Source organism: Aquila chrysaetos, chromosome 2 (assembly GCF_900496995.4).
Source record: "Aquila chrysaetos chrysaetos chromosome 2, bAquChr1.4, whole genome shotgun sequence".
NCBI lineage: Eukaryota > Metazoa > Chordata > Aves > Accipitriformes > Accipitridae > Aquila > Aquila chrysaetos.
In genome coordinates this window covers 76,050,114-76,070,155 of record NC_044005.1, presented here as the reverse complement: position 1 = coordinate 76,070,155, position 20,042 = coordinate 76,050,114, and the positions used below count along the sequence as shown (strand labels likewise).

General features: G+C 41.4%; 1 protein-coding gene across 9 annotated transcripts in view; it reads right to left on the bottom strand.

The window, feature by feature from the left end:
• Nucleotides 1–20,042, bottom strand: part of COL12A1 (collagen type XII alpha 1 chain) — a 107,130-nt gene extending 87,088 nt beyond the window's left edge. For 2 of the 9 annotated variants that reach the window (XM_030005926.2, XM_030005932.2), the window contains exons 1-11: nt 19,597–20,042; nt 16,907–17,014; nt 8,409–8,525; nt 7,518–7,661; nt 6,549–6,605; nt 5,563–5,826; nt 5,285–5,449; nt 4,658–4,831; nt 3,552–3,842; nt 2,726–3,328; nt 1,067–1,339 (exon numbers count right to left, since the gene is read on the bottom strand). In XM_030005926.2, the coding sequence (XP_029861786.1) occupies nt 1,067–1,339; nt 2,726–3,328; nt 3,552–3,842; nt 4,658–4,831; nt 5,285–5,449; nt 5,563–5,826; nt 6,549–6,605; nt 7,518–7,661; nt 8,409–8,525; nt 16,907–16,979 (2,161 nt within the window). In that variant the 5' untranslated portion in view covers nt 16,980–17,014; nt 19,597–20,042. Of the gene's footprint in view, nt 1–1,066; nt 1,340–2,725; nt 3,329–3,551; nt 3,843–4,657; nt 4,832–5,284; nt 5,450–5,562; nt 5,827–6,548; nt 6,606–7,517; nt 7,662–8,408; nt 8,526–10,561; nt 10,628–16,906; nt 17,015–19,487; nt 19,542–19,596 lie in introns of those variants that run through there. The other 7 variants (XM_030005900.2, XM_030005901.2, XM_030005896.2 and 4 more) reach the window with 7 other exon arrangements.

Sequence of the window (20,042 nt, the reverse complement as noted above, 5' to 3'; positions counted from 1 at the left end):
CGCTCACAAGCTACATATTATATCAGCCAAGAGCTTGTCTGTTTTCCTAAGGGAAAGTTATGTGTGGCCAAAACATTCTGACTGGTACAGTCATGGAAATATGCACACCAACAGCGAAACCTGTATCTTCCAAACTTAACATCCAAACTAAGCTATTTTATAAGTGTGCATTTCTATCAGTCCTAAGAGGAAAGAGCAATTAACAAATTTCCATGCTGTTTCTTTTGCTCCCTTGGAACCATTTACATCACCAAAGGTCACAAATGACAGCATGGAATAATGAAAAAGAGTGGATCAATATTTTAAAAAGCATGATTTAGACAAGACTGACTATTCAACTACTGGAATAGAATATCGAGTTTACCATCATCCTTATACTTTAAATCAGTGGAAAGGCATTGTGGCAACTCTATCAAGAAAAAGTACAGTTACCATGCTTAAATTTACAGCCATTGATCACATAAACTCACACTGACATCAAAGGAAGTTTTGAATCAGATTTGGATCGGACCCATGAAGTTCTGATAAGAAACAGCTGACCAAAAACTCAGCCCCCTTTAAGCCTATGTTATATAAAACAGAATTTCTATTAATGTAAGTTAGAGGTAGACACAGCAAATTACATGGGTACATGCTTGACTTTAAATGTATTAAAGTCAATGTGCATTCCTGCATCAGTCATAATTATTAAATAGAATAGTTCAGTTGGAAGGGACCTACAACGATCATCTAGTCCAACTTAAGCGTACATTAAATTAATACATGCCAATGAATTTATTATGGACAACACACCACTTCATTCAATAATAGGCCACTGCAGAAAAACACAGGTTCCATCCAACTTTCAGGGAAAACAAAATCCAATCTTAACAATTTAACGTTGGCCTATTCTTGGAATTTTATATGTTTACTAAATGCATTGAGAGACAATAATGTTTATTCTCACCCTGCATACCAGTACAGCTTCTCAGCCTTAGCTGGCTGTTCCACATACACCCATTCACTCAAAGAAAATTTTTATTTCAACATATGACATTTTGGTATCTGAGAATAATGGGAAGCCTACCTTCTAAGGTGGTTTCCTCTCCATCCAAGGGAGGGCCATCACCGTCTTCATATTCAGAAATCACACTGACTGCATAAGTAGTTTCAGGTAGCAAGTTGGTGAGAACTGAGCTAGTACTTGAAGCTGGTACTGAAACAATGAATTCATCTCCACCAACTGCTACTTTATATTTAATGAGATAGGACAAAACCTCAGATCCAGCTGGAGACCAGCTCACTTTGAAACTGTCAGATGTTACATCAGAAAAGACCATATTCTTTGCAGGTACGTAAGCTGTGTGGAAATAAAAATGCATAGATGAGGCATACTTGCTAGAATATTTTTTAACACAAAATCTCTAAAATAAATTAAAAATGTCCCTCAATAATTTGATTTATTCTAATTGAACAGATATTTTGTTGCACATGCAACAGTATTTGCTTTCTATACTTGCTTATGGCTATCAAATATTCATGAAGATCATATCTGGGTTGTCTCAAATCATACAACAATGAGTAGAAGCACCAACTCAGTGATTTCTAGATCAAACAAGAACAGTCCATCTAAAAAAATGTACTTATGAAAACTTAAGTTAGAATCTGATGATCAAGCTGGGTTCCCTCTTTCCTACGCCCCATGAACAGCAATAACATTATGCCCTCAATGGCAACTAAGAATCCTTGGGGTTTTTTCAGATCTACGTTAGAAATAGGACAAAATAAATCCCAGTATTTTTTCAGGAATGGAGTCAAAGGGGAAACAAGGAACTTGACATGAGGCACAAACACAAACCTGACATCCTGGGCTTGTTTTGGTTGGCCTAGTCAGCCTAACAGTGAGGATGTTAAGACTGCTTGAGCCCTCTAAAACAAAGGCTGCTTTGCTGGTTTGTTCCTCAAAGCTACCCTGAAACAAAAGGCTTATTTTTAAAGACAGTGGGGTTTTCAGTACTGGGGACTATTCAATGTTAGTGTTCTACTAAACATAGGTAGGGACACTGAGGGTGCAACTAATCATAAGTAACTTTAGCTGACCAAAAGTTGGTCATTTAGAAATCTTTTAAATATTAGACATTATCCAAGCTCACCAAATTTGGATGCATGTGAAGACTTTCATGTGCTACTTCATTTCAGCCTTTACAATTAGACTGAGATTAATATCACCTAGCATCTGCTGTCTCAAATTGTCTTGTCTAAGCCCATTTCAGAGGACCATTCATTTACCCTAAAAATTAATCAAATCACACTCTGGAAGTACCGGCGTTACTCCATTGCCTTTGAAATTCTAAAAGACAAGCTTAGACTAGCTACCACATTTTGGACAGCTAAAGAAGAATGGCCCTAGTAACTGTTTTACTCAAGACACTGAGTGTAAAAGCAGAGTACATCCACTAAGGTCATTCCAGATAGACATACACTTTAATAGCTTTCTAGGTACCTAGGAGTGGAGGGAAAAAAATATTTCTCCAATAATTTTTTCATCTCCATTTCTCCATTAATTTCCCCCATTGCTTTTAATATGTTTGAAAATGAGAATCAATCCCCAGTTATTAAAATTATCATTTGTATATGGACAATTTCATCAATATCAATTCTTCAGGTAACTACAAGTACAAAACGTTGGTTCAGATCTATTTTCATTGCACTTTCTACATTTCTCTAAGTAATAGTAATTACTTACATTTTTTCCGTATAGCAGCCAGTTCCTGCTCAATCCGTAGGCAGACAGACTGTGTTAGTTCAAATGAAATTCTTTGAAAAGCATCAAAATCTTCCACTGTGTAAACGTGGGTTTCAGCAGGAGGTGACGCAATTGCTTCTAACTCTGTACGCACTGCATCCTTCACACCGACTGCAAATATTTCTACATCTGCATCCCTCAGCTTTATTGCAGGTTCTTTAAAAGCATCTGACGATTTTCCATCAGTAATAAGAATCATGACTCTTGGCACATTTGGTCTTGATCCTTTGCTGGTAACAAATACTTTCTCCCTCACATATGTCATCGCTTTGCCTGTGTTGGTAGATCCACCTCTGTAGGGGAAGGTGTTAATAGCCTGAATTATGTCTTCCACTCTGTTGAATCTGTTCAAAGAAAACTCCATATGGGGATCTCTGCTGTACTGGACAAGACTTATCTGTACTTTTCGAGGCGATATCTCAAAGCTTTTAACTAACACTTCCAAAAATGCTCTTACTTTAACAAAATTGGCGATACCAATGCTGTAGGAACCATCCACTAAAAACACAACATCAGCTTTTACATCCACACCACGTGAGCATTCTGTAAAGAAAAAGAATCACCACTATAAACAGATAGTCAATAGCCACAGAATTACAATTGCATCTGCAGTTCATGTATCATACCCAGTTGCTTATCAAGAAAAGAAACCACACTAGTAAAGTTGTTTCTCACAAATAATAAAGGTATGATATTAAAACAAGCATCAGAGGTTTAAACAACAAAAAGCTACCATGTGAAAATAACATAGTAGCTCCTAACTCACCCACTTGAACTTTCACTTGTTGTGTTTTTTCCATTATCGTTATTGGCTCACTGGGGGTCAGTCCTTTCATTGCATAAACATTAATTTGATACTCTGTGTCTGGAGAGAGATCTTTAACATTCAGAGCAGTAGTCTGAGGACCCACACTCAGTACATGTTGTTTTCCACCAGCTATCATTGGAATAAACTGCAGCCGATAGCCAGTTATTTGACTTGTGGATGGATCCCAAGTGATCCTAACAGATTTTGAGGAGATCTGAGTGGCCACCAGATTTGAAGGAGGCTCCACCACTGAAAGAAATGAAAAGCAAACCCAAAATATTAATTACAATTAAAAACATATTTTCTTCCACGTTTTTATTTCTGGAATAAATTTAGTCATGTTTGCTTAATATTTACTAAAAATCACCTTTTTTTTTTTTTTTTTAGCCTAAGTGAATTACAGGACAGTCCAAATGAGGCACCAGTGAGAGGACAGAAATATGAATAACGCATTTGTGGTCCCCTGAGCGTAGCAGAAGTTCCAGGAGAAATGCTGCCTTGCTTTAATATTGTTTCAACCAGAAGTGAAAGCTATCCCCTCCCAGAAACATAGTAGAGAGTGTGAAAAAATGCAGACCTGAGCAGAGCACTATGACAGTGGAGTCAACTCTGCTGCCATTTTGGTCAAAGAATAGAATCTTACAGGGCCAGAAATCTACAACGATACAGCTTGACGTCTGTTTTCTCAGCATTCTCCAGTTTTCATTCCTCGGTTCTTAATGTATTACATATTCTGCCCCTTCACTAAGCAGGTTTTTTTCCCTCTAGTACATTTTTCCATAGAAGTGATGCCTGCATCCAAACTAACTGTATGAGACTCTGATAAATGCACATCATTGTGTTGTCTTTGAAACTACGGAATAATGGAACTATTCCAAATCTACTACATCACGTGTTCTGTTCTCCTGCATTTAAATGCACAAAGCTGAGACCTGTTTTCCACACTTGCTGAATGAGGCAACAGATCAAACTCCAGAAATAAAGCAAAGGAAGTAGGGATAGCCCCTTAAATACGCATCAGAATAAACTGAAGTCAATAAATACATTTATATAAAGTATCTCACCTTCTTCTCCACTAACCAGTTCACCTAGTTGTTCATCAACACCAGAGCACACTTGCAAGATAATTTCATTCTGTATATCCACAATTCCATCAAAATTAGCCACATTGAACACATGCTTCAGTGAAGGCTGAGATGCAATTAGCTTGAGTTCCTTTGCATCTGCTGCTTTGATTCCTAGAAGTTGCAATAGACAGGACTGTGTTAAGTGGCCATAAAATACAGACACCTGTGAATGTATTCATAAAGTATCAGAACATCCTGGGGTAAAGCTGAATTTAATTCAGTTCTGTCTTCTGTAATTATCAATAATCAAACTACAAAATAATGATTAATGCAATGAGGTGACAAACTCCATTTTCAACCTGAGAAAATAATGTGGTATCTTCAATAAGGCCAAGGTTGAAACTATGTTTGTCAGTCATCTTAATCTCCTTGAAGGAGCTACAGAATTACTACCAAATTAACACAATTGGTATGTTCCACTCTGGAGGATGCAAAGAACCCATTTCAAGGCATCCACATGGAAACAGTGGCACAGCGAAATTCTTAAAACAGAGAATCTGTAGAACATACAACTTACTTCTTTAGGAATGCCAATCTCTCAATCATTAGAAAAACTCAACATACCCAAAGAAAAAACTTCAACCCCTATGTTGCGAAGCTCTCTTGCAGGAATTTCGACTTCATCTTGAGCTTTTCCATCCGTAATGACAATTGCTACTTTGGGAAAACCTTTTCTTGCTCCAGCAGACTCAGTGAAGGTGTTTTGAACCAGGTAATCAATAGCCTCACCTAAAAACAACACCACAAGTTGTGTTTTATTAGGCTTGAATAAACTAGGATTTAAAGTAAATATGAATTATAAAATGAAATGCTGAATAAACATGTATGTGGAAAATCTGTACCTGTCATTGTGTTGCCACCTTTGTAAGGTATCCTTTTAATTGCATCGATAAGATCACTTCTTCTGAAATACTGATTTAAATTGAACTCTGTTCTTGTATCTGAACTGTACTGAACAACTCCAACTCTCGTCTTTTCTTCCCCAATGTCAAAAGCTGATACAAGGGCAACCATGAAGTCCAGAATATATCCGAAGTTATTTCTCCCTACACTCCATGAACCATCAACCAGGAAAACTAAATCTGTCATTGCACTTATGGAGCATCCTGGATCACAAAAAAAAAAAAAAAAAAAAAAAAAAAAAATCTCTGTTAGCAAGCAATCAATTGCATTCTTACAAATCAGTGAGAAATGTCTGACAAAAACTTAATAGGTAGAAGCCAAAGCAAACAGATATTTAAATGTTTAATAGATTGATATTCTTATCTGGAATAACTTACTTGGGGAAGCATTATTCAAATAAGAGCACACCCATACGAGCCTTCTGGCTGCCATTACCAAAAGGGAACTGCCACCTGAATATTCAGTTTTGAGACACCTGTCACACTATTCCACAAGACGTGTTATACCACAGCAGATGAAAACTCAGATACAAAACTTTCTACAACATTTTGATGTTATAGGAACATTCCATTTTTGTTACCACTTTTGCTTTGCATCTTTATCTCCCCATAATAGCTGCACAGGTTCTTCTGCAATGCCTTTAATCCACAGTCTTTTGTTAATAGGACTAAGACACTCATGGACTTGCTCGGGTTAGTTGAGTGAAATTCCTAGTTTCAGTACCAACTTTTCACCTTATTCTTTCAAGGCAGCTATAAATTCCTTCCACCCCAGTCCCTTCCCAAGTTTTCTTAACTCTGGACAATTTTACAAGTTAACTTCATTGCTAGGTAACACAGGAACACAGTTTAACTTTATGGGGCCCTAGAGCTAGTCCTCACTTATCTCTAAAATGTCAGATAAGTTGAAAGACAAAACACCTTACTTTGTAATTGAGCCTCAACCTTCTTTTGCTCTGGTATCCCTGGACCACCTGTCTGAACTGCACAAAGCACAACATAGAGAGAATTAATGGAGAAAATCAGGTTACATTTGTAAACATCAAAGAAAAGCATGTAGAGAATTAGAGGCACAAATCTGACAAGCCTCAGAACATGAAAACGTAAATGCAAGTAATGAATACAACACCTGTACTTACAGATTTGACAGCATAGTATTCATGGCAACACAAAATACAGAAAATGCAAATCATTAAGAATCCTCTGTATTTGTACATCTTGTACAGTAATTTCCTGAAAATTAACTGCAACATCCCTGGATGAAATACCAATATTACCTTTCTCTAACACATAGGAGAACTCATCATAATGAATTTTCCCATGGTTGGTTGGGAAGCCTGAGACATGAGAAAAACTGTCATAGAAGATAGTCTGCTGTGCTTAACATTTTTATTTAATTAAATTTACTTTATGCTTTATTTAATTATTAAATATAAATTATAAAAATTTAAAATCCATATTTTATTATGCATATAGACATATTGTGTCACATTTTATTGTTTGATGAAGGTAGTTAGCTTTTTTTTCCCACACACACAGAGGAAGCCGGTTGGATTCATTTGTTACTGAGGTCAATGAGAGTCTTCCCCCTGACTTCAGCAGATGCAGTTTATAGGAATTAGGTTTAGCTCAAAAGAACTAGTGGCTTCCTGTAAAGAATTCTATATGTCTTTTGTCAGACATGATATAACCATGTCAGTCTCCTCTTATCTCTTGCAAATTCTCTCTGCTTCTACTAGGAATTATGCTTAATGGAAAAAGGCTGTTCAGCCAACTACATCTGATCAGAGTTTAGGTATGTGGCAATTTTGTTGAGCGGCTGAAACAAAGCCAGGTTTTGAGAATCACCATTCACCTATCTTACTTGGTTTTCTAATTGTATTACATGTACTTACTTGTCAGTTGGCCAAAAACAGGTAGACTCTCCTCTCTTTCATCATATGAGGCTATTGATACAACATACTCTATATCAGGTATGAGATCCGATAAGACAGTTTGGGTAGTGCTAGGTGAAAGAGTAAATTCTTTAGTAGGCCCATCTGCAATAAATACATAAAACAGTTAGTGCAGCCCTTAAATCCAGCAATATCAATGACAAGTTGATCATAAGAAAAAAAAAAGGCAACAAGAGAATAATCTATCTAAAATCCAAAGATAAGTTTAAAATGATACACTTTCTTTTTTCCTGAAGTACGAATTTTGAAACATGAAACTTCAAACTAACCTCTTTTCAATGTGAACAAAATTACCAATGTGTTTAGTAAATTCCAGGAAATTTGAAACTTAAAATGCACATACAAAATATACTGTCATCTAACAAATCATGGTCCGGTTCTGATTCAATATCACTTTTACACTGATTATTTCTCAAAGTGAAATAGAATAATGGGTGTCTTACACGGCCATTATCAGGAAGTTATATGACATCGCTGCATCATTACCTGACACGCACAATATTTCCCCTGGGAGAAGAACTTGAATGAAGTACAATACAATTCTCTAACATTAAGGTAAAAGCATAGAAGAGGAGCAGAGTGATGATTCTACCTTCTTTTTGCTCCTTGCAAAGGAAAGGCGTCCAAAACTTATTAGTTGCAGTCCCCAAAGGGGAAACACTATGGTAAGAAAAACTCTAACTTGGAACAATCACTGCTCCTTCCGGTATGCCCTTTGCTTCCACCCAGAAAGATGTTAATAGCTATTCTCATAGCTAAGTTAGAGATAAGTGAAAATAAACCCAAGTTTTCAAAAAGTGTAATGACATAACAAAATTTTACAGAACTCACCATTTGTTGGAACCACAGTTATCCTGTAACCCACTATTGCATCTGGTGGCCTTTTCCATGACATTTGAACATTATGTTCATCTATAATTGTAAAATTCAAGTCTGACGGTGGATTAACTGCAAAAGATTTATACCAGGTGGACGTTTAAAAGTTTGAACAAGTTTTGGCAAATGAATAAATAAAATAATGTTGAGCAAAGCTTACTAAAATTGTCTTTGCATAAATTTGTTTCCAACAAATATAAAGATATGTTGTTGGAAAAAGAGTAAAATAAAAGCTGACAAAATATGACAAAACATCAAAGAGTATACGCATTACAGAGGACAGCACAGAACGTATGTTTCTTGAGTTGCCAAGACATTCAAGAATGGCCAGCAAAATCAAGCACAATAGAAAACACATTTGAATACATGTACAATGAGTTCACAGATAATCACCACATATGCAAACATTTCACATAACAATTAAAGGAAATTTTTTTTACATGCTGGGTGCAATCCGTACAAGCATGCCAAATCACAACCTGCTTACAATATCATGAGATCATTTAGGACATTGAGAACACAGTACTCCTTAATTAGACATCAAAGAATTGATCAGCTTTTTAATATAGTCTCTGCATAGTCATATTTCTTAGGAATTTCACTGAATCTAGAAACTTGGCAGAGAAAAAAATATTTTAAAGAATACAGGAAAAGATTGGGCATTTAATGTTCAGTAAAACAATTTCTGTTAGGGTCTAGATATGAATATACATATAAAATGTATATCAGTAATAATGATATACTGATGTATCATTTTATTTCAAAATATGGAGAGCTCCACCCCTTTGTTCCTAGAAGCCACTAAAGTGATGTACTTTGCATATGGCTGCAAAGGATTCAGGAACTAAGGGGATAAAAAATGGGGTTAGTAATGGTTGCAATTTGCTGAAATATTTGAGCTGATGCAAAAGTTCACAAAAATAAGATTCTACCTGTTTACACCAGATTGCTGTACAATTTCAAAGGTGTAAACATTGCTTTCATGTTCCCTTTGCAGCAGGTGTACCCATACTAGTAGTGGCATTTTAACATAAAATGCCAGTATGGTTCCAAACAACACAATGGTTAATTATGAAAAGACAACATCAAAGTATATTTATGGACATTTATTTTACAGAATTTATAGAAAACAGCAAAGAGGGCACCAGTGATCTGAACAAATGACTGCAAATAAAACTTGTAGGAGCTGATGACAGAAGTAACTGAACAGTACAGAAAGAAATAGTTTACATACGCTATTTTGCAGCATCATGCATATGTAAATGAAATGTTGATTATTATTTTTTTAGCTTCCCACGATGGACAAAAGCCTCCATGTACAAGGTTCATTACACAAAGACGTTTCATAAATATTTTATAATGATATTCTCTTTCTAAAATTGTCATGCTTATTCATGCAGTATTTTACTGACTCACTGTCAGTGCATGGTAGGTGTATTATATATTATTGTTTAAATAGGTCTACTAAGTAAGATTAGATTCAGCCATACTTTCCTTAACTACTTGTGAGATTGATTTGCAGGCATTTTTAATAGACAGATCTTCTCTGTTTCATGGAAGACCTCCATCATATGTCAAAGTTTGTTTCAGTTTCAAACATAATTTAAAGAGCAGATACAGAAATGAATGCTAGAATGTATACTTATGAAAACACACTGTCCAATTGCAATAAGTAATACTGAGCTCAAAAAAAACTTGCAACCAATTGTGTAGGCCTTTTTTTCTCCTTTTAATTTACTGTCATTTCCAACCATAGGATAATATGGCTTTGTAATACTGATACAATAGATACGCTAGTACTGAAGTAAATGTTATTTTTCCTATTGTCCATACACAGGCAGTGAGATTAGACCATTAACCTGCATGCATAGTTTATTCATCATTCAGTTTATGAGTATCACAATGCTAGAGACAGCAGGGTAGTTACTTAGTATCAAAATCATGCAACGCGTGTTAATAGTAAAATACATTTAGGTGATAAGAATATCATTATAAAATATTGTTTCAGTAGCAATGGCTCAGGACAAATTTAATGCAAAGGCAGAGACAACTGACCTGAGCATGCTTTTAAAAAAAATTCAGTACATGGAAAAAATAGCACCACCAACCTTGCAAGTAAATTGGCATGTTGCAGCAGAGACTTTAGGCTTTAACTGCTGAAGGACAGCAGCAGCCCAACTTGTTGATATCCAAATGACCGGATTCCAGATAAACTGAAAAAACTGACTGTGAGGAAAAGTCTTTAACATTTTAAAGGACTTTAATCCGTTTTATGCAAATCCAGGTGTGGATCTTGGCAGGTAACAAGAATAGTAGTACATCGACACATAAGTGACGTATCCATTCATCCAGGTGTTCACAGCCTTTGAGAGCAATGGCGTTGCAGGGGACTTCAGAAAGTCCCCTCGTCCATCCTACGGCCAGGACATGATCAGCCACCCCATGCCATTCCTGACACGTTTGCTCAGATCATTCTTAAAGAGCTCCACTAATGACAAGACTGCCAGCTTCCCACAGAAATTACTCCAATGCCTCACTCCCTTTATCATCGTAAAGTTATTCCCGACACCTAACCCCAATCTTCATTGCTGCACTTCAAATCCATTCACTCTCAACTTGTGGCTGGCTTATCAAACTCAAGCACTGAATACTTCTCCCACTGAAATCCAAAAAGGAACCTTGCCTGAGTGAAAAAAAGCCAGTTTGGATCCAATGTCATCAAAATGTCTTCCAGATGGCCTGTGAGCTTTTGATACTCAAACAGAACCTCCAAAACATCCATGGACCTTCACATGGGTCAGATTTCACCCATGTGAAACTGGCTGCGGGGTGAAGACCAAACCATGGGCATATGACTGAGAGCAGTAAGTTGATCTGAAGTACAGAAAAATGTTTAGATGACAAAAACCTTATTGTGATAATCAAACAGGGCAACTGTTACTCCACCTTATTAAAATTCTTCTTCCAGAAGGGAACTTACGAGTGGAAAAATAATACATATGCAATACGGAATCAGACCAGACTTCTAGGAACAAAATGCTCCTGGTTGTGGTGGGAGTTTGTCCCATTACAGGGACAAACCTTAAAACTCCACTCTACAAAGGCTTACGTGTGAGCGCAGCTTTACTCAAGCAAGCAGTCTTGATGGCGGGCTACTTGCGTAAGTGAAGCTGCACCTGTGCTTACAGTGTAGTGACTGTGCTCATCAGTCTGCTCCTGCGCCCATCAAAATCCATGCCAAACCTCTCACTGTCTAGTCAAGGTACAGGATCGTGATCGTAACATGTGATGGTATTATAGTACTGCCTTAATACAGTGATTCCATTGTTGATGCACAGAAATGTATGGCTCCCCTAGAGGTTTCCAGCGTAGTAAAAAAATATCTTACTGTATGGCAGTAATTTACACAATGTCAGTTTTCACCACTCTTAGAGCTATGATATGATAACTTCCATGATTGGATACCCTACCTTATGCACCACAAAAAAAAAAAAAAAAAAAAAAAAAAAAATCAGACATAATATACTTAATTCATTGCCACTCCTTGTATTATATACATGTATAATAACAGTATATTTTCTGAAAAAAAAATATAAAGCAAGGCAAGGCATCTTTCTCATACTATGTATGTCTTCTACTAGCTTGTATTACTTGACAGGTAATACAAACCTAATATACCATAAAAGTCTACAGCTTTTTAGAGATAACACAATGTGACTGCTAGAGGATCCCAATGAGCATCTTCACAAGACAGAAGTAAAATATAATCAGAAGATGAAGCAATTTAAATCTAGCACCAAACTTAAAAGTGATATAACTTCAAAGTAGCTGCCATCCACAATCCCTATGTAAAACAAAATCTGTAATTCCATCACTGGAAAAGAGTCACCATAATTAGCATATGAAATAACATGTTAGCCCATGTTAAAATAACATACAGGCCACAGAAGATGAAGAATAAGCCCAGCCTTGCTCTCACTGAGATAAGCCTTGCTGAGGCTGGGAGAGGCCAAAACTCCTCATTTACTATTTTCCTCATAAATGGCATGGATTTGACACAACTAACTAGATCACAATGCCATTCAAGCTCCTCTGAAGTCAGTGTTGCCAATGTGAATGGGAGAAAGAAAGAGCTATAGCCTGGAGATCTCGTAAAGAGCACCTTCTCAGCCTGGTTAGATATTAATTGCCAATCACAACACAGAAACATTGGCACCTGTATGTTGGCATTTTTTTAATTTTATACACGTATATGAAGTTTCTTCAAAATACGAGATCTATAGTTCATAAGTGTATTTTGAAAAAAATTCATTTAAATATATATACCTATACATGTAAAGATGTATGTAACTAAAGATAATTGCATATATATACACACTGCATGCATGAAAATTTACCAAATTTTACATGTGTATGTGCGTGTGTGTGTGCATACATACACACACACATGTACATTTTGCTTCCACTTAGCAGTGGGAAAAACAGGGAGTTATAGTCACTTTCATGTATATACAAATTTCAATTCCACACATCAGCCTACATGGGTCTCTCTTTAGGAACCTGGAAATCAACAGCTAGTCCCTCAAAAGATAGAAATCAGTCATCAAAAGGTAATAAAATAATGGTCCCACCAACCAGTTCCAAAGCTGAGTAGTCGGTTAACTTCAAAAGTTTCAGCTATCCCAGAACGTCTCTAAACTATTCAGTCAATGAAAATTAATGTACTCAACACAAGCTTTATTACATCAGAAACTTTCTAATCCTCTGTAACTGCTGTGCTGCAATTATTTGTCACTTACTGCATTGCATGTCCTGGAGACAGATTTTTCACCTGACAAACCTTTTTCTGCACTACACAAAGGTCCCACGCTTGGCTCAGTGATGCCCTCCTTCCCTACCTCCAGCCCAGAAAACAGATTTTTCTGGGTCTGAACCAGTTCCTGAAACATTGAGAAGTTAGCACCTTCACATGTTCAATGAGGTCACACAGAACCAATGATTTCCTCATTCCTTTCCTGTGCCTTTGAAAATCCCTCTGTACTGGGAAACACAACACACTACACAAGCCTTGACATCATCACAGCATTACCTTGAGATTATAACTAACAGGTTATTCACATACTAATCTACTTGGCTTAACTGTGACTAGAATAATGCAAAAAAATCTTATCTAGCGAAAGGACATAGATTTCCCCCTGGCTTTTTGTGATCACAGATGGAAAAAATACTGTGACAGAAAGAAATCTTGACACGAGGACATAGAGGGAATGCAATGGAGTATTGCAGTGCTGGACTAAAAAGGCAAGAAACAACTTAAACAGAGCATAGAATATAGAAACATGCACAAGAGGTTTAAGCTGAGAAAGAGACGTCAGCAGGATTGCAAAATAAAACAAGAAGAATTTCCCTGTAAAAGAAAAGAGCAAAAATGCTGAGCATGAAAACAGATTTGCTTCCTTGTCCAGGGTAAACAAACAACTTCCCCAGTGAAATGCCATGAATGCATTCAGACTATATGTTGCTTTTACCCCCTCTACTGCTACAGTGATCGTCCAACTAGAAACCCCTGCGTTGCTGTATCTCTGTAGAAAAGCTCTAACACCATTACTGCAGCTCACTGCCTTGCCAACAGCAACAGAGCACGGCTCTCACAAAGGACTCGCAGAGCAGCTGGGATGCTGCTGAAGAACCAGTTTCGTCCTGGAAGATTTAGGAATCTATGAACAGCGGCATCAGATAAACACCAGATCTACTCCCAGGGAAGACTGAAAAATGAAAGCTGAAGTAAGGCAGTGAAACAGAACCAAGCTTTTCCTTTCCTCTGCTTTCACTCCATCCTCCCACCCCATATCAACAATCTTTACCACATCAGATGGCCCTCTCCCTTATCCTCCTCTCACTTTTTCATCCCACCAAGTGTCTACCCATACCTCAGGGAAAGAAAATTCAAACTGCATCTCTTGTGAACACCACAGGGAGAGCCAAAGGAAAAAAAAAAAAGAGGACTGAGTGATGAGGGGAGAGCTTTGCCACAATGTGATCTGAAAGTTGGAAAAATAGACTAAAGGACAAATCTCCACAGGAAAAAGTCAGTTCAGCAGACAGGATTTAAGTTGTAATGATACCAGAACTAAATGAGATCTAACATGCAATTTACAAGATGACGCAAAATTGAAGCACAAAATTTAAACAGTGCAGAAGGATAACCAGTATAGTGCAAACAAAAAACACACTGCAAAAAGCTCTACGAAAGCAGTTCCCACCATAGCAAGTCCAAAGGTACTCCTAGCTTTGAACTTCCATTTTCAGCACCACTATTTCTCACTGCACTTCCTACTCAAGACACTTTTCTGCTCTTACTTTAAAACTCTAGACCTAGGAGAAGTTTCTTGTAGAAACCTGATCACTGTAAACTAGGTATTTTATTTAATACACATTTCTGAATGCACAGTAATGTAAGGCCTGTCCAGGAGCCCTCTATAACTCACAAGGTCAGGCTTTGTCTGCTCTTTTGCTTAGCGATCGCACATCCTTCAACATGAGATCTAAACAAGCTTGGCCAGCTTGTCTGGCAATGTGTCTAGTTTTGCCATTATCAAATAACCGTGTGCTTCTCCAAATACATTTTTGTAGCTTTCATTAACAGTACTTAAGCTATGACTGGTTTAGTCCCCACTATAGCTAAATAAAACGTCCTCGCATTTTGAAAAAACCTACTCCATACATGTAATCAGTGGTGCAGGACAACAGCAACATTACTCCAGCTGCGAGCAAGCTCCTAAGATGGGGAAGAATGTGCAAACACGTCCACTCCCTTCCTCCATTAAAACTGTACACTTTCTCTGCTTTCTCTGGCATGGCGGTCCTGCATTTCAAATGCAACTCTGAAATGACTTCAAATGACCTTTTTGGGTTCCTCAGCCAACAACAACGCAGCGCGAGAGGGAGGCAGCAGGCCGATTCTCTCCTAGGGTGACCAGATGTTGCACTACTGGCAGAAATGTCATCTTTTTCCAGAAAGCCAGTGTGCTTCACATCTGCGTGCCCAAAGCAAGCACCGCTGCCGGGGGCGGGGGGGGGCAAGTGCCCCAGAGGCACCTCTGATACTCCGTGCTTTTAGTAGCCATCAGCCAAGGTGGCCAGGTCCAAGCACGGGAGCTTGCGGCAGGCCACGATCGGAGAATTGGTTTCAGTTCAATAGAGAAAGAGAAGGAAGGGAAAAAACCTGAATTATCAGATGCTGGCTTCTGGTTTTGTCCAGTAAATCCGGGGGAGCTCACACCCAGGGGTTCGGTTCGGCCTACGATGGCGTCAGGTCCCAGAGGTCAGATCAAGTCATTTCAGCGCAGGACGTTCAGCATCTCTATTTCCCCTGGCAGCCGCCGCTGACAGAAATACCGTCCCTACGAGCAAAGCCGTGCAGCTCACACAGAGGTTGCCCCCACGCTTGCTGTTAATCCGCCGGGGAGGCAAACGCGCCAGGGCCGGGCCATTTTGAGCCAGGCCGTAGCGAGTGCGGTGGCCACGACGGGTCCCCCACGGGTCTTCACCCCTGCAGCTGGAGGCAGGACGCTGCCACGGGCTGACAGGGACCTCAACCTCCAGAGAGACGGGGCCAGGGCCCTGCGACGAGGAGGAGGAGGAGGAGGAGGAAGGCCTCTTTGGGGGTGTCGCAGCCACATGCGTGCCAGAGCCCTGGGACCCCGGCCGCCACGGCAAGGCCCGGCCCGGGCCCAGCCACCCCTCAGCGGTAGGCGTATGTCATGGCGGCGGCAGCGTCTTCCCGGGGGTGCCCCCAGGTCAGACCCGCCATGGAGGGCGAAGCGTCCCTGAGGGAGGGTCCGGCCAACCCAGGGCTCGGCCGGGGGTCGCCCCGCCGAGCAGGGGAGGCCGGTGCGCTGGCAGGGCGTAGGCGAGGGGTCCGACTCGAACAAAACACACAGGCGCGGAGAGCCAGACTCTGTTGGAGCATTTTATTTCAAAGCTGCGGGTTGGTTGGGTGGTGGGTTTTTTCGTTTCCTCTCTCAACATAACTAAACGGGCACTCTACAGCATAGAGCCCGGCCGTTCTCGGTCCGTCGGCGGGGCAGTGCCGCAGGCCCCGGCCGTGCCGGGCTGCCCACCGGCGGCGGCAGTGGCAGCGGGCTCCTCGGGGCGCTGCGCCCGGGCGGCCATGCCGTGCCGGCCTGCGTCCTGTCTGTGGGGATGTGTGGACAGCACACCAGAGAGACAGAGAGAGAGGGAGCTACGGTCCGGCTGACTAGCCGGGAGAAACAGAGCACAGAAGGAGCTGGGCAAGGAAGGAGAGGCGTTTCTCTGAAGGAGAGAAAGAGAGAAGGCGAAGGAGTTACACTCAAAAACGGAGAGGGAGAGAGCCGGTAGCTCAAGGCTGGTTGGGAGGTTTGCTGGTCAGCAGGGCACCGGGGGCAAGGGGGCAGGGAGGGGAAGGTTACCTTCAGCCTCGATGGAGGAGAGGAGGGCGGCTGCACACAGAGCAGCGACTGCCGAGCACAGCGCTGTCTTCATTTCTGCCCTTTCAGATCACAACAACATGAATGAATCTGCAGTGATGGGGGGGGGGGGGGGGGAAGGGAGAAAGGAGAAGGAAATGATACGCGTGGATTAGAGGATTGCGTGGGTGTATTCATGAAACATAAAAAAGACGAACCGTGGATTTCACTTTGTTCCCTTATCCCCAGCCCCCACCCACGGGACCAGGTTGAAAACTCCAGACTTGAAAGCCGTCCAAGACGATGACAGATCTGCATGACTAACTGGAGTTTCATCTCACAATAATGTGCCTTTTGTTGCTGAACCCTTTCCAATCACGGTACGCACACGCGGCTTTAACCTAGTTGGGGTTAATTTGATCAGGGAAGCGCGGTGAAGGTCCATGCCTCCGTACGGGCAGGAGCCAGGAGGGAGCTCCATGACTTCATCGCCGAGTGTGATGATAGCTAATTCAGAGGTCATTCCTGCCTTGGATCAACTAAATGTGTCTTTCAGCTGGGGATTTTATTCGGCTCCTTTTTCATAACTGTTGAAGCACTTAGTTAGCTGTGTTTTAGTGGTCTCAAGGCAGTTTGGAAACTGTAATAAAACTTTTTTTGAGGGGTTCTGCCTACGAATGTGCTATTCTTCATTTCTCGAAGGTCTGAAATAGATTATACAGAAGTGTGTGTAACACACAACTGAAACCTGACACGTCTGTCTAGCCATGATGTTTCAACATCTGATAATTCATTTACACGTCCTGAGAGAAAAGAGGTTCAAAATACACTACAAAAAGCAGGCAGGCGAGAGAGTCTCGCAATCACTGCAGGTTGTCTGGCAAAATAGGTGGGATTAGGCCAAGTTAGTGGTTCCTAATTGCAAGTAGCTATACCTTCATAACTATATGCTCTAGTCACATCAAATTCCTCCCAATTACCCCAGCAAAACTTCCAAGTTATTTCTTTGTCTAAGTAAAGGCTAATATGAACAGTCCTCATTGCATATACATATAAGTGTTTCCAAAGTTTGGGTTTTTCTATCTCGGGAAGTAGGGGAGGGGTCATTTCTTTGAATAAAGTCATAAATGCATCATATATCATAATTAGGCTGGAGGAAAGAGAATTCCGAAAGCAATTAGGCAACAGATTTTATCAAGAAGGTGCCAAGAGCAAAACAAAAGAAAAATACGTAAATCATTATTCTGCAGAAACAGCTGAAGGGGAAAATAATATTCTTCTACCATCTACAGAACTAACCAGCAAGGCACATTTAGCGGGTAGGCGCTATGGAGATCCAGGAATTTCCCAGTTACTGACACTGAACTTAACAGGCTTCTGCCGGGCAGCTGTATATACTTGCCTTAGCCAAATGCCTTTACTGCACATAAAAATACCAAGAGCTCAAAGAAAAACTAAGCAATGGTTTCAGTCCAATGGTACCTCCAGCGGGTAAACAGAGGAGTAATATTGACCGTAACGACTCCCTGACACTAACACGAGAAAGACCAAGGTTAGCATTAAATTGTCCTGAAAGCTCCAACATCGTGTCACTGCTCTGCGTGGGAAACGGCTGTCCCTGAGCACATCTACCGCATTCTGCAGCAAGTTAAAGGATCGCCTAAACTCAGCGTAAATGGACTTTTGTCCCAGACAGCTTGTGTGGGCTTGGAGTGCCATCTTTTGATCCTTTTGAAGAGCAACAGAAATTAATCATCTCACAAAGGCATCTAGGAGTTCACTACTGCTGCAGGTCTACCGTTCCTGAGACACATTTTTCTTTCATGAAATAAAACGTCTCAGCCGAAGCATTCATTTGCCCACCTAGAAACACTTTGTTTCCTTCTTGCAAACTTAGGTGTGTGAAAGAAAGCCTGGAGGTGACGGAGGAAAGGTCCTCTCGCTGGCTCAGCAGGGACACAAGCAGACTTTGTCTCAGGACTAAAGGTTTCCTCATTGATCCTTAGAGACCACTTTAAAAAAAAGGGGGGAGCTTCCACCAGCGCCAGTCCCATCTCACACTAATTCAACCTGCAAAACCTTAGCCGAAGCATTTCCAAACTGCCCAGTGCGCGACAGTTACCCCTTCCAAAAAGAAAAAATAACCTAAACGAATTAAAAAAAAAAACCCGACACCACAGGAAAAACCCACTACCTACCAAAGGCACAGAAAACGGGAAAGGGGAGAAAGCATCACCGGGAGCTGCACCCGCGGGGGAAGGGAGGGACGGCGGAGCTCCGGCCGAAGCCGCAGCGGCTCCAGCTGCCCGCGGGCGCGCTGGGCGCTGACACCGGGCTCCGCTCGGGCCGGGGCCGGCCACCGCGGCCGGGACACCCACCGCCGGGCTCCCCCGTGCCTTCCCCGGGGCCTGAGAGCCAGCAGCCCCTCGGGGCTCTCCGCTCGGCGCCTCTCCTCCACCCTTTCGGCCTCACGCCTGCAAGCCGGCTCCGACATGCCCGACACGCACACGCGGAGACCCACGGACACGCTCTTTTGCCCCCCCACCCCGGTTCCTCTGTCAGCCTTCAGCCCGGCGCTGCTAACCTCAGCCTACAGTGCATCAGAAGGGGCTGAGTGCGTGGTGCGTACGGACGGGCAACGGGGGTCGGCCGAGGGGAGGGCAGGGGGTCCCCGCTCCTGCGCGGGCACAGACCTTCAGGGACGGCTGCGGGGTGCCGGGGTCGGTGACGGGGCTGCTCCTCCGGCGGTGGCTCCGGCGGTGCCTGCAGCAGCAGCAGCCGCAGCCGTCGAACCTGGATAAAGGGAGGAGGAGAAAGGATGAAGCTCCGGGGGCACCTTGTGGAGGGAGCAGCAAGTAGCAGCGGCGGCGAAGGAGGGGCAGAAGCAGCGGCAATAGCTGAGCGCAGAGGAGGCGCCTCGATTACTGTAGCTCCCGATGCGAGGGGTCCGTCTGGGAAGACTTGCCTTCTCCAAGTGGGAAGAGCCTCTTCTCAATCTGCTACTTAATAGAGGGCTGTTCCCAACTCTCAATTTACCCTCGTAAGCGGTTACGAAACTGCAGGGAAGGTGGACTGCTGCCACAGGGTGATATATGCGCTGCTCTGCTCCAGCAAGGAAGGGGATCCACTTCTGGAAACT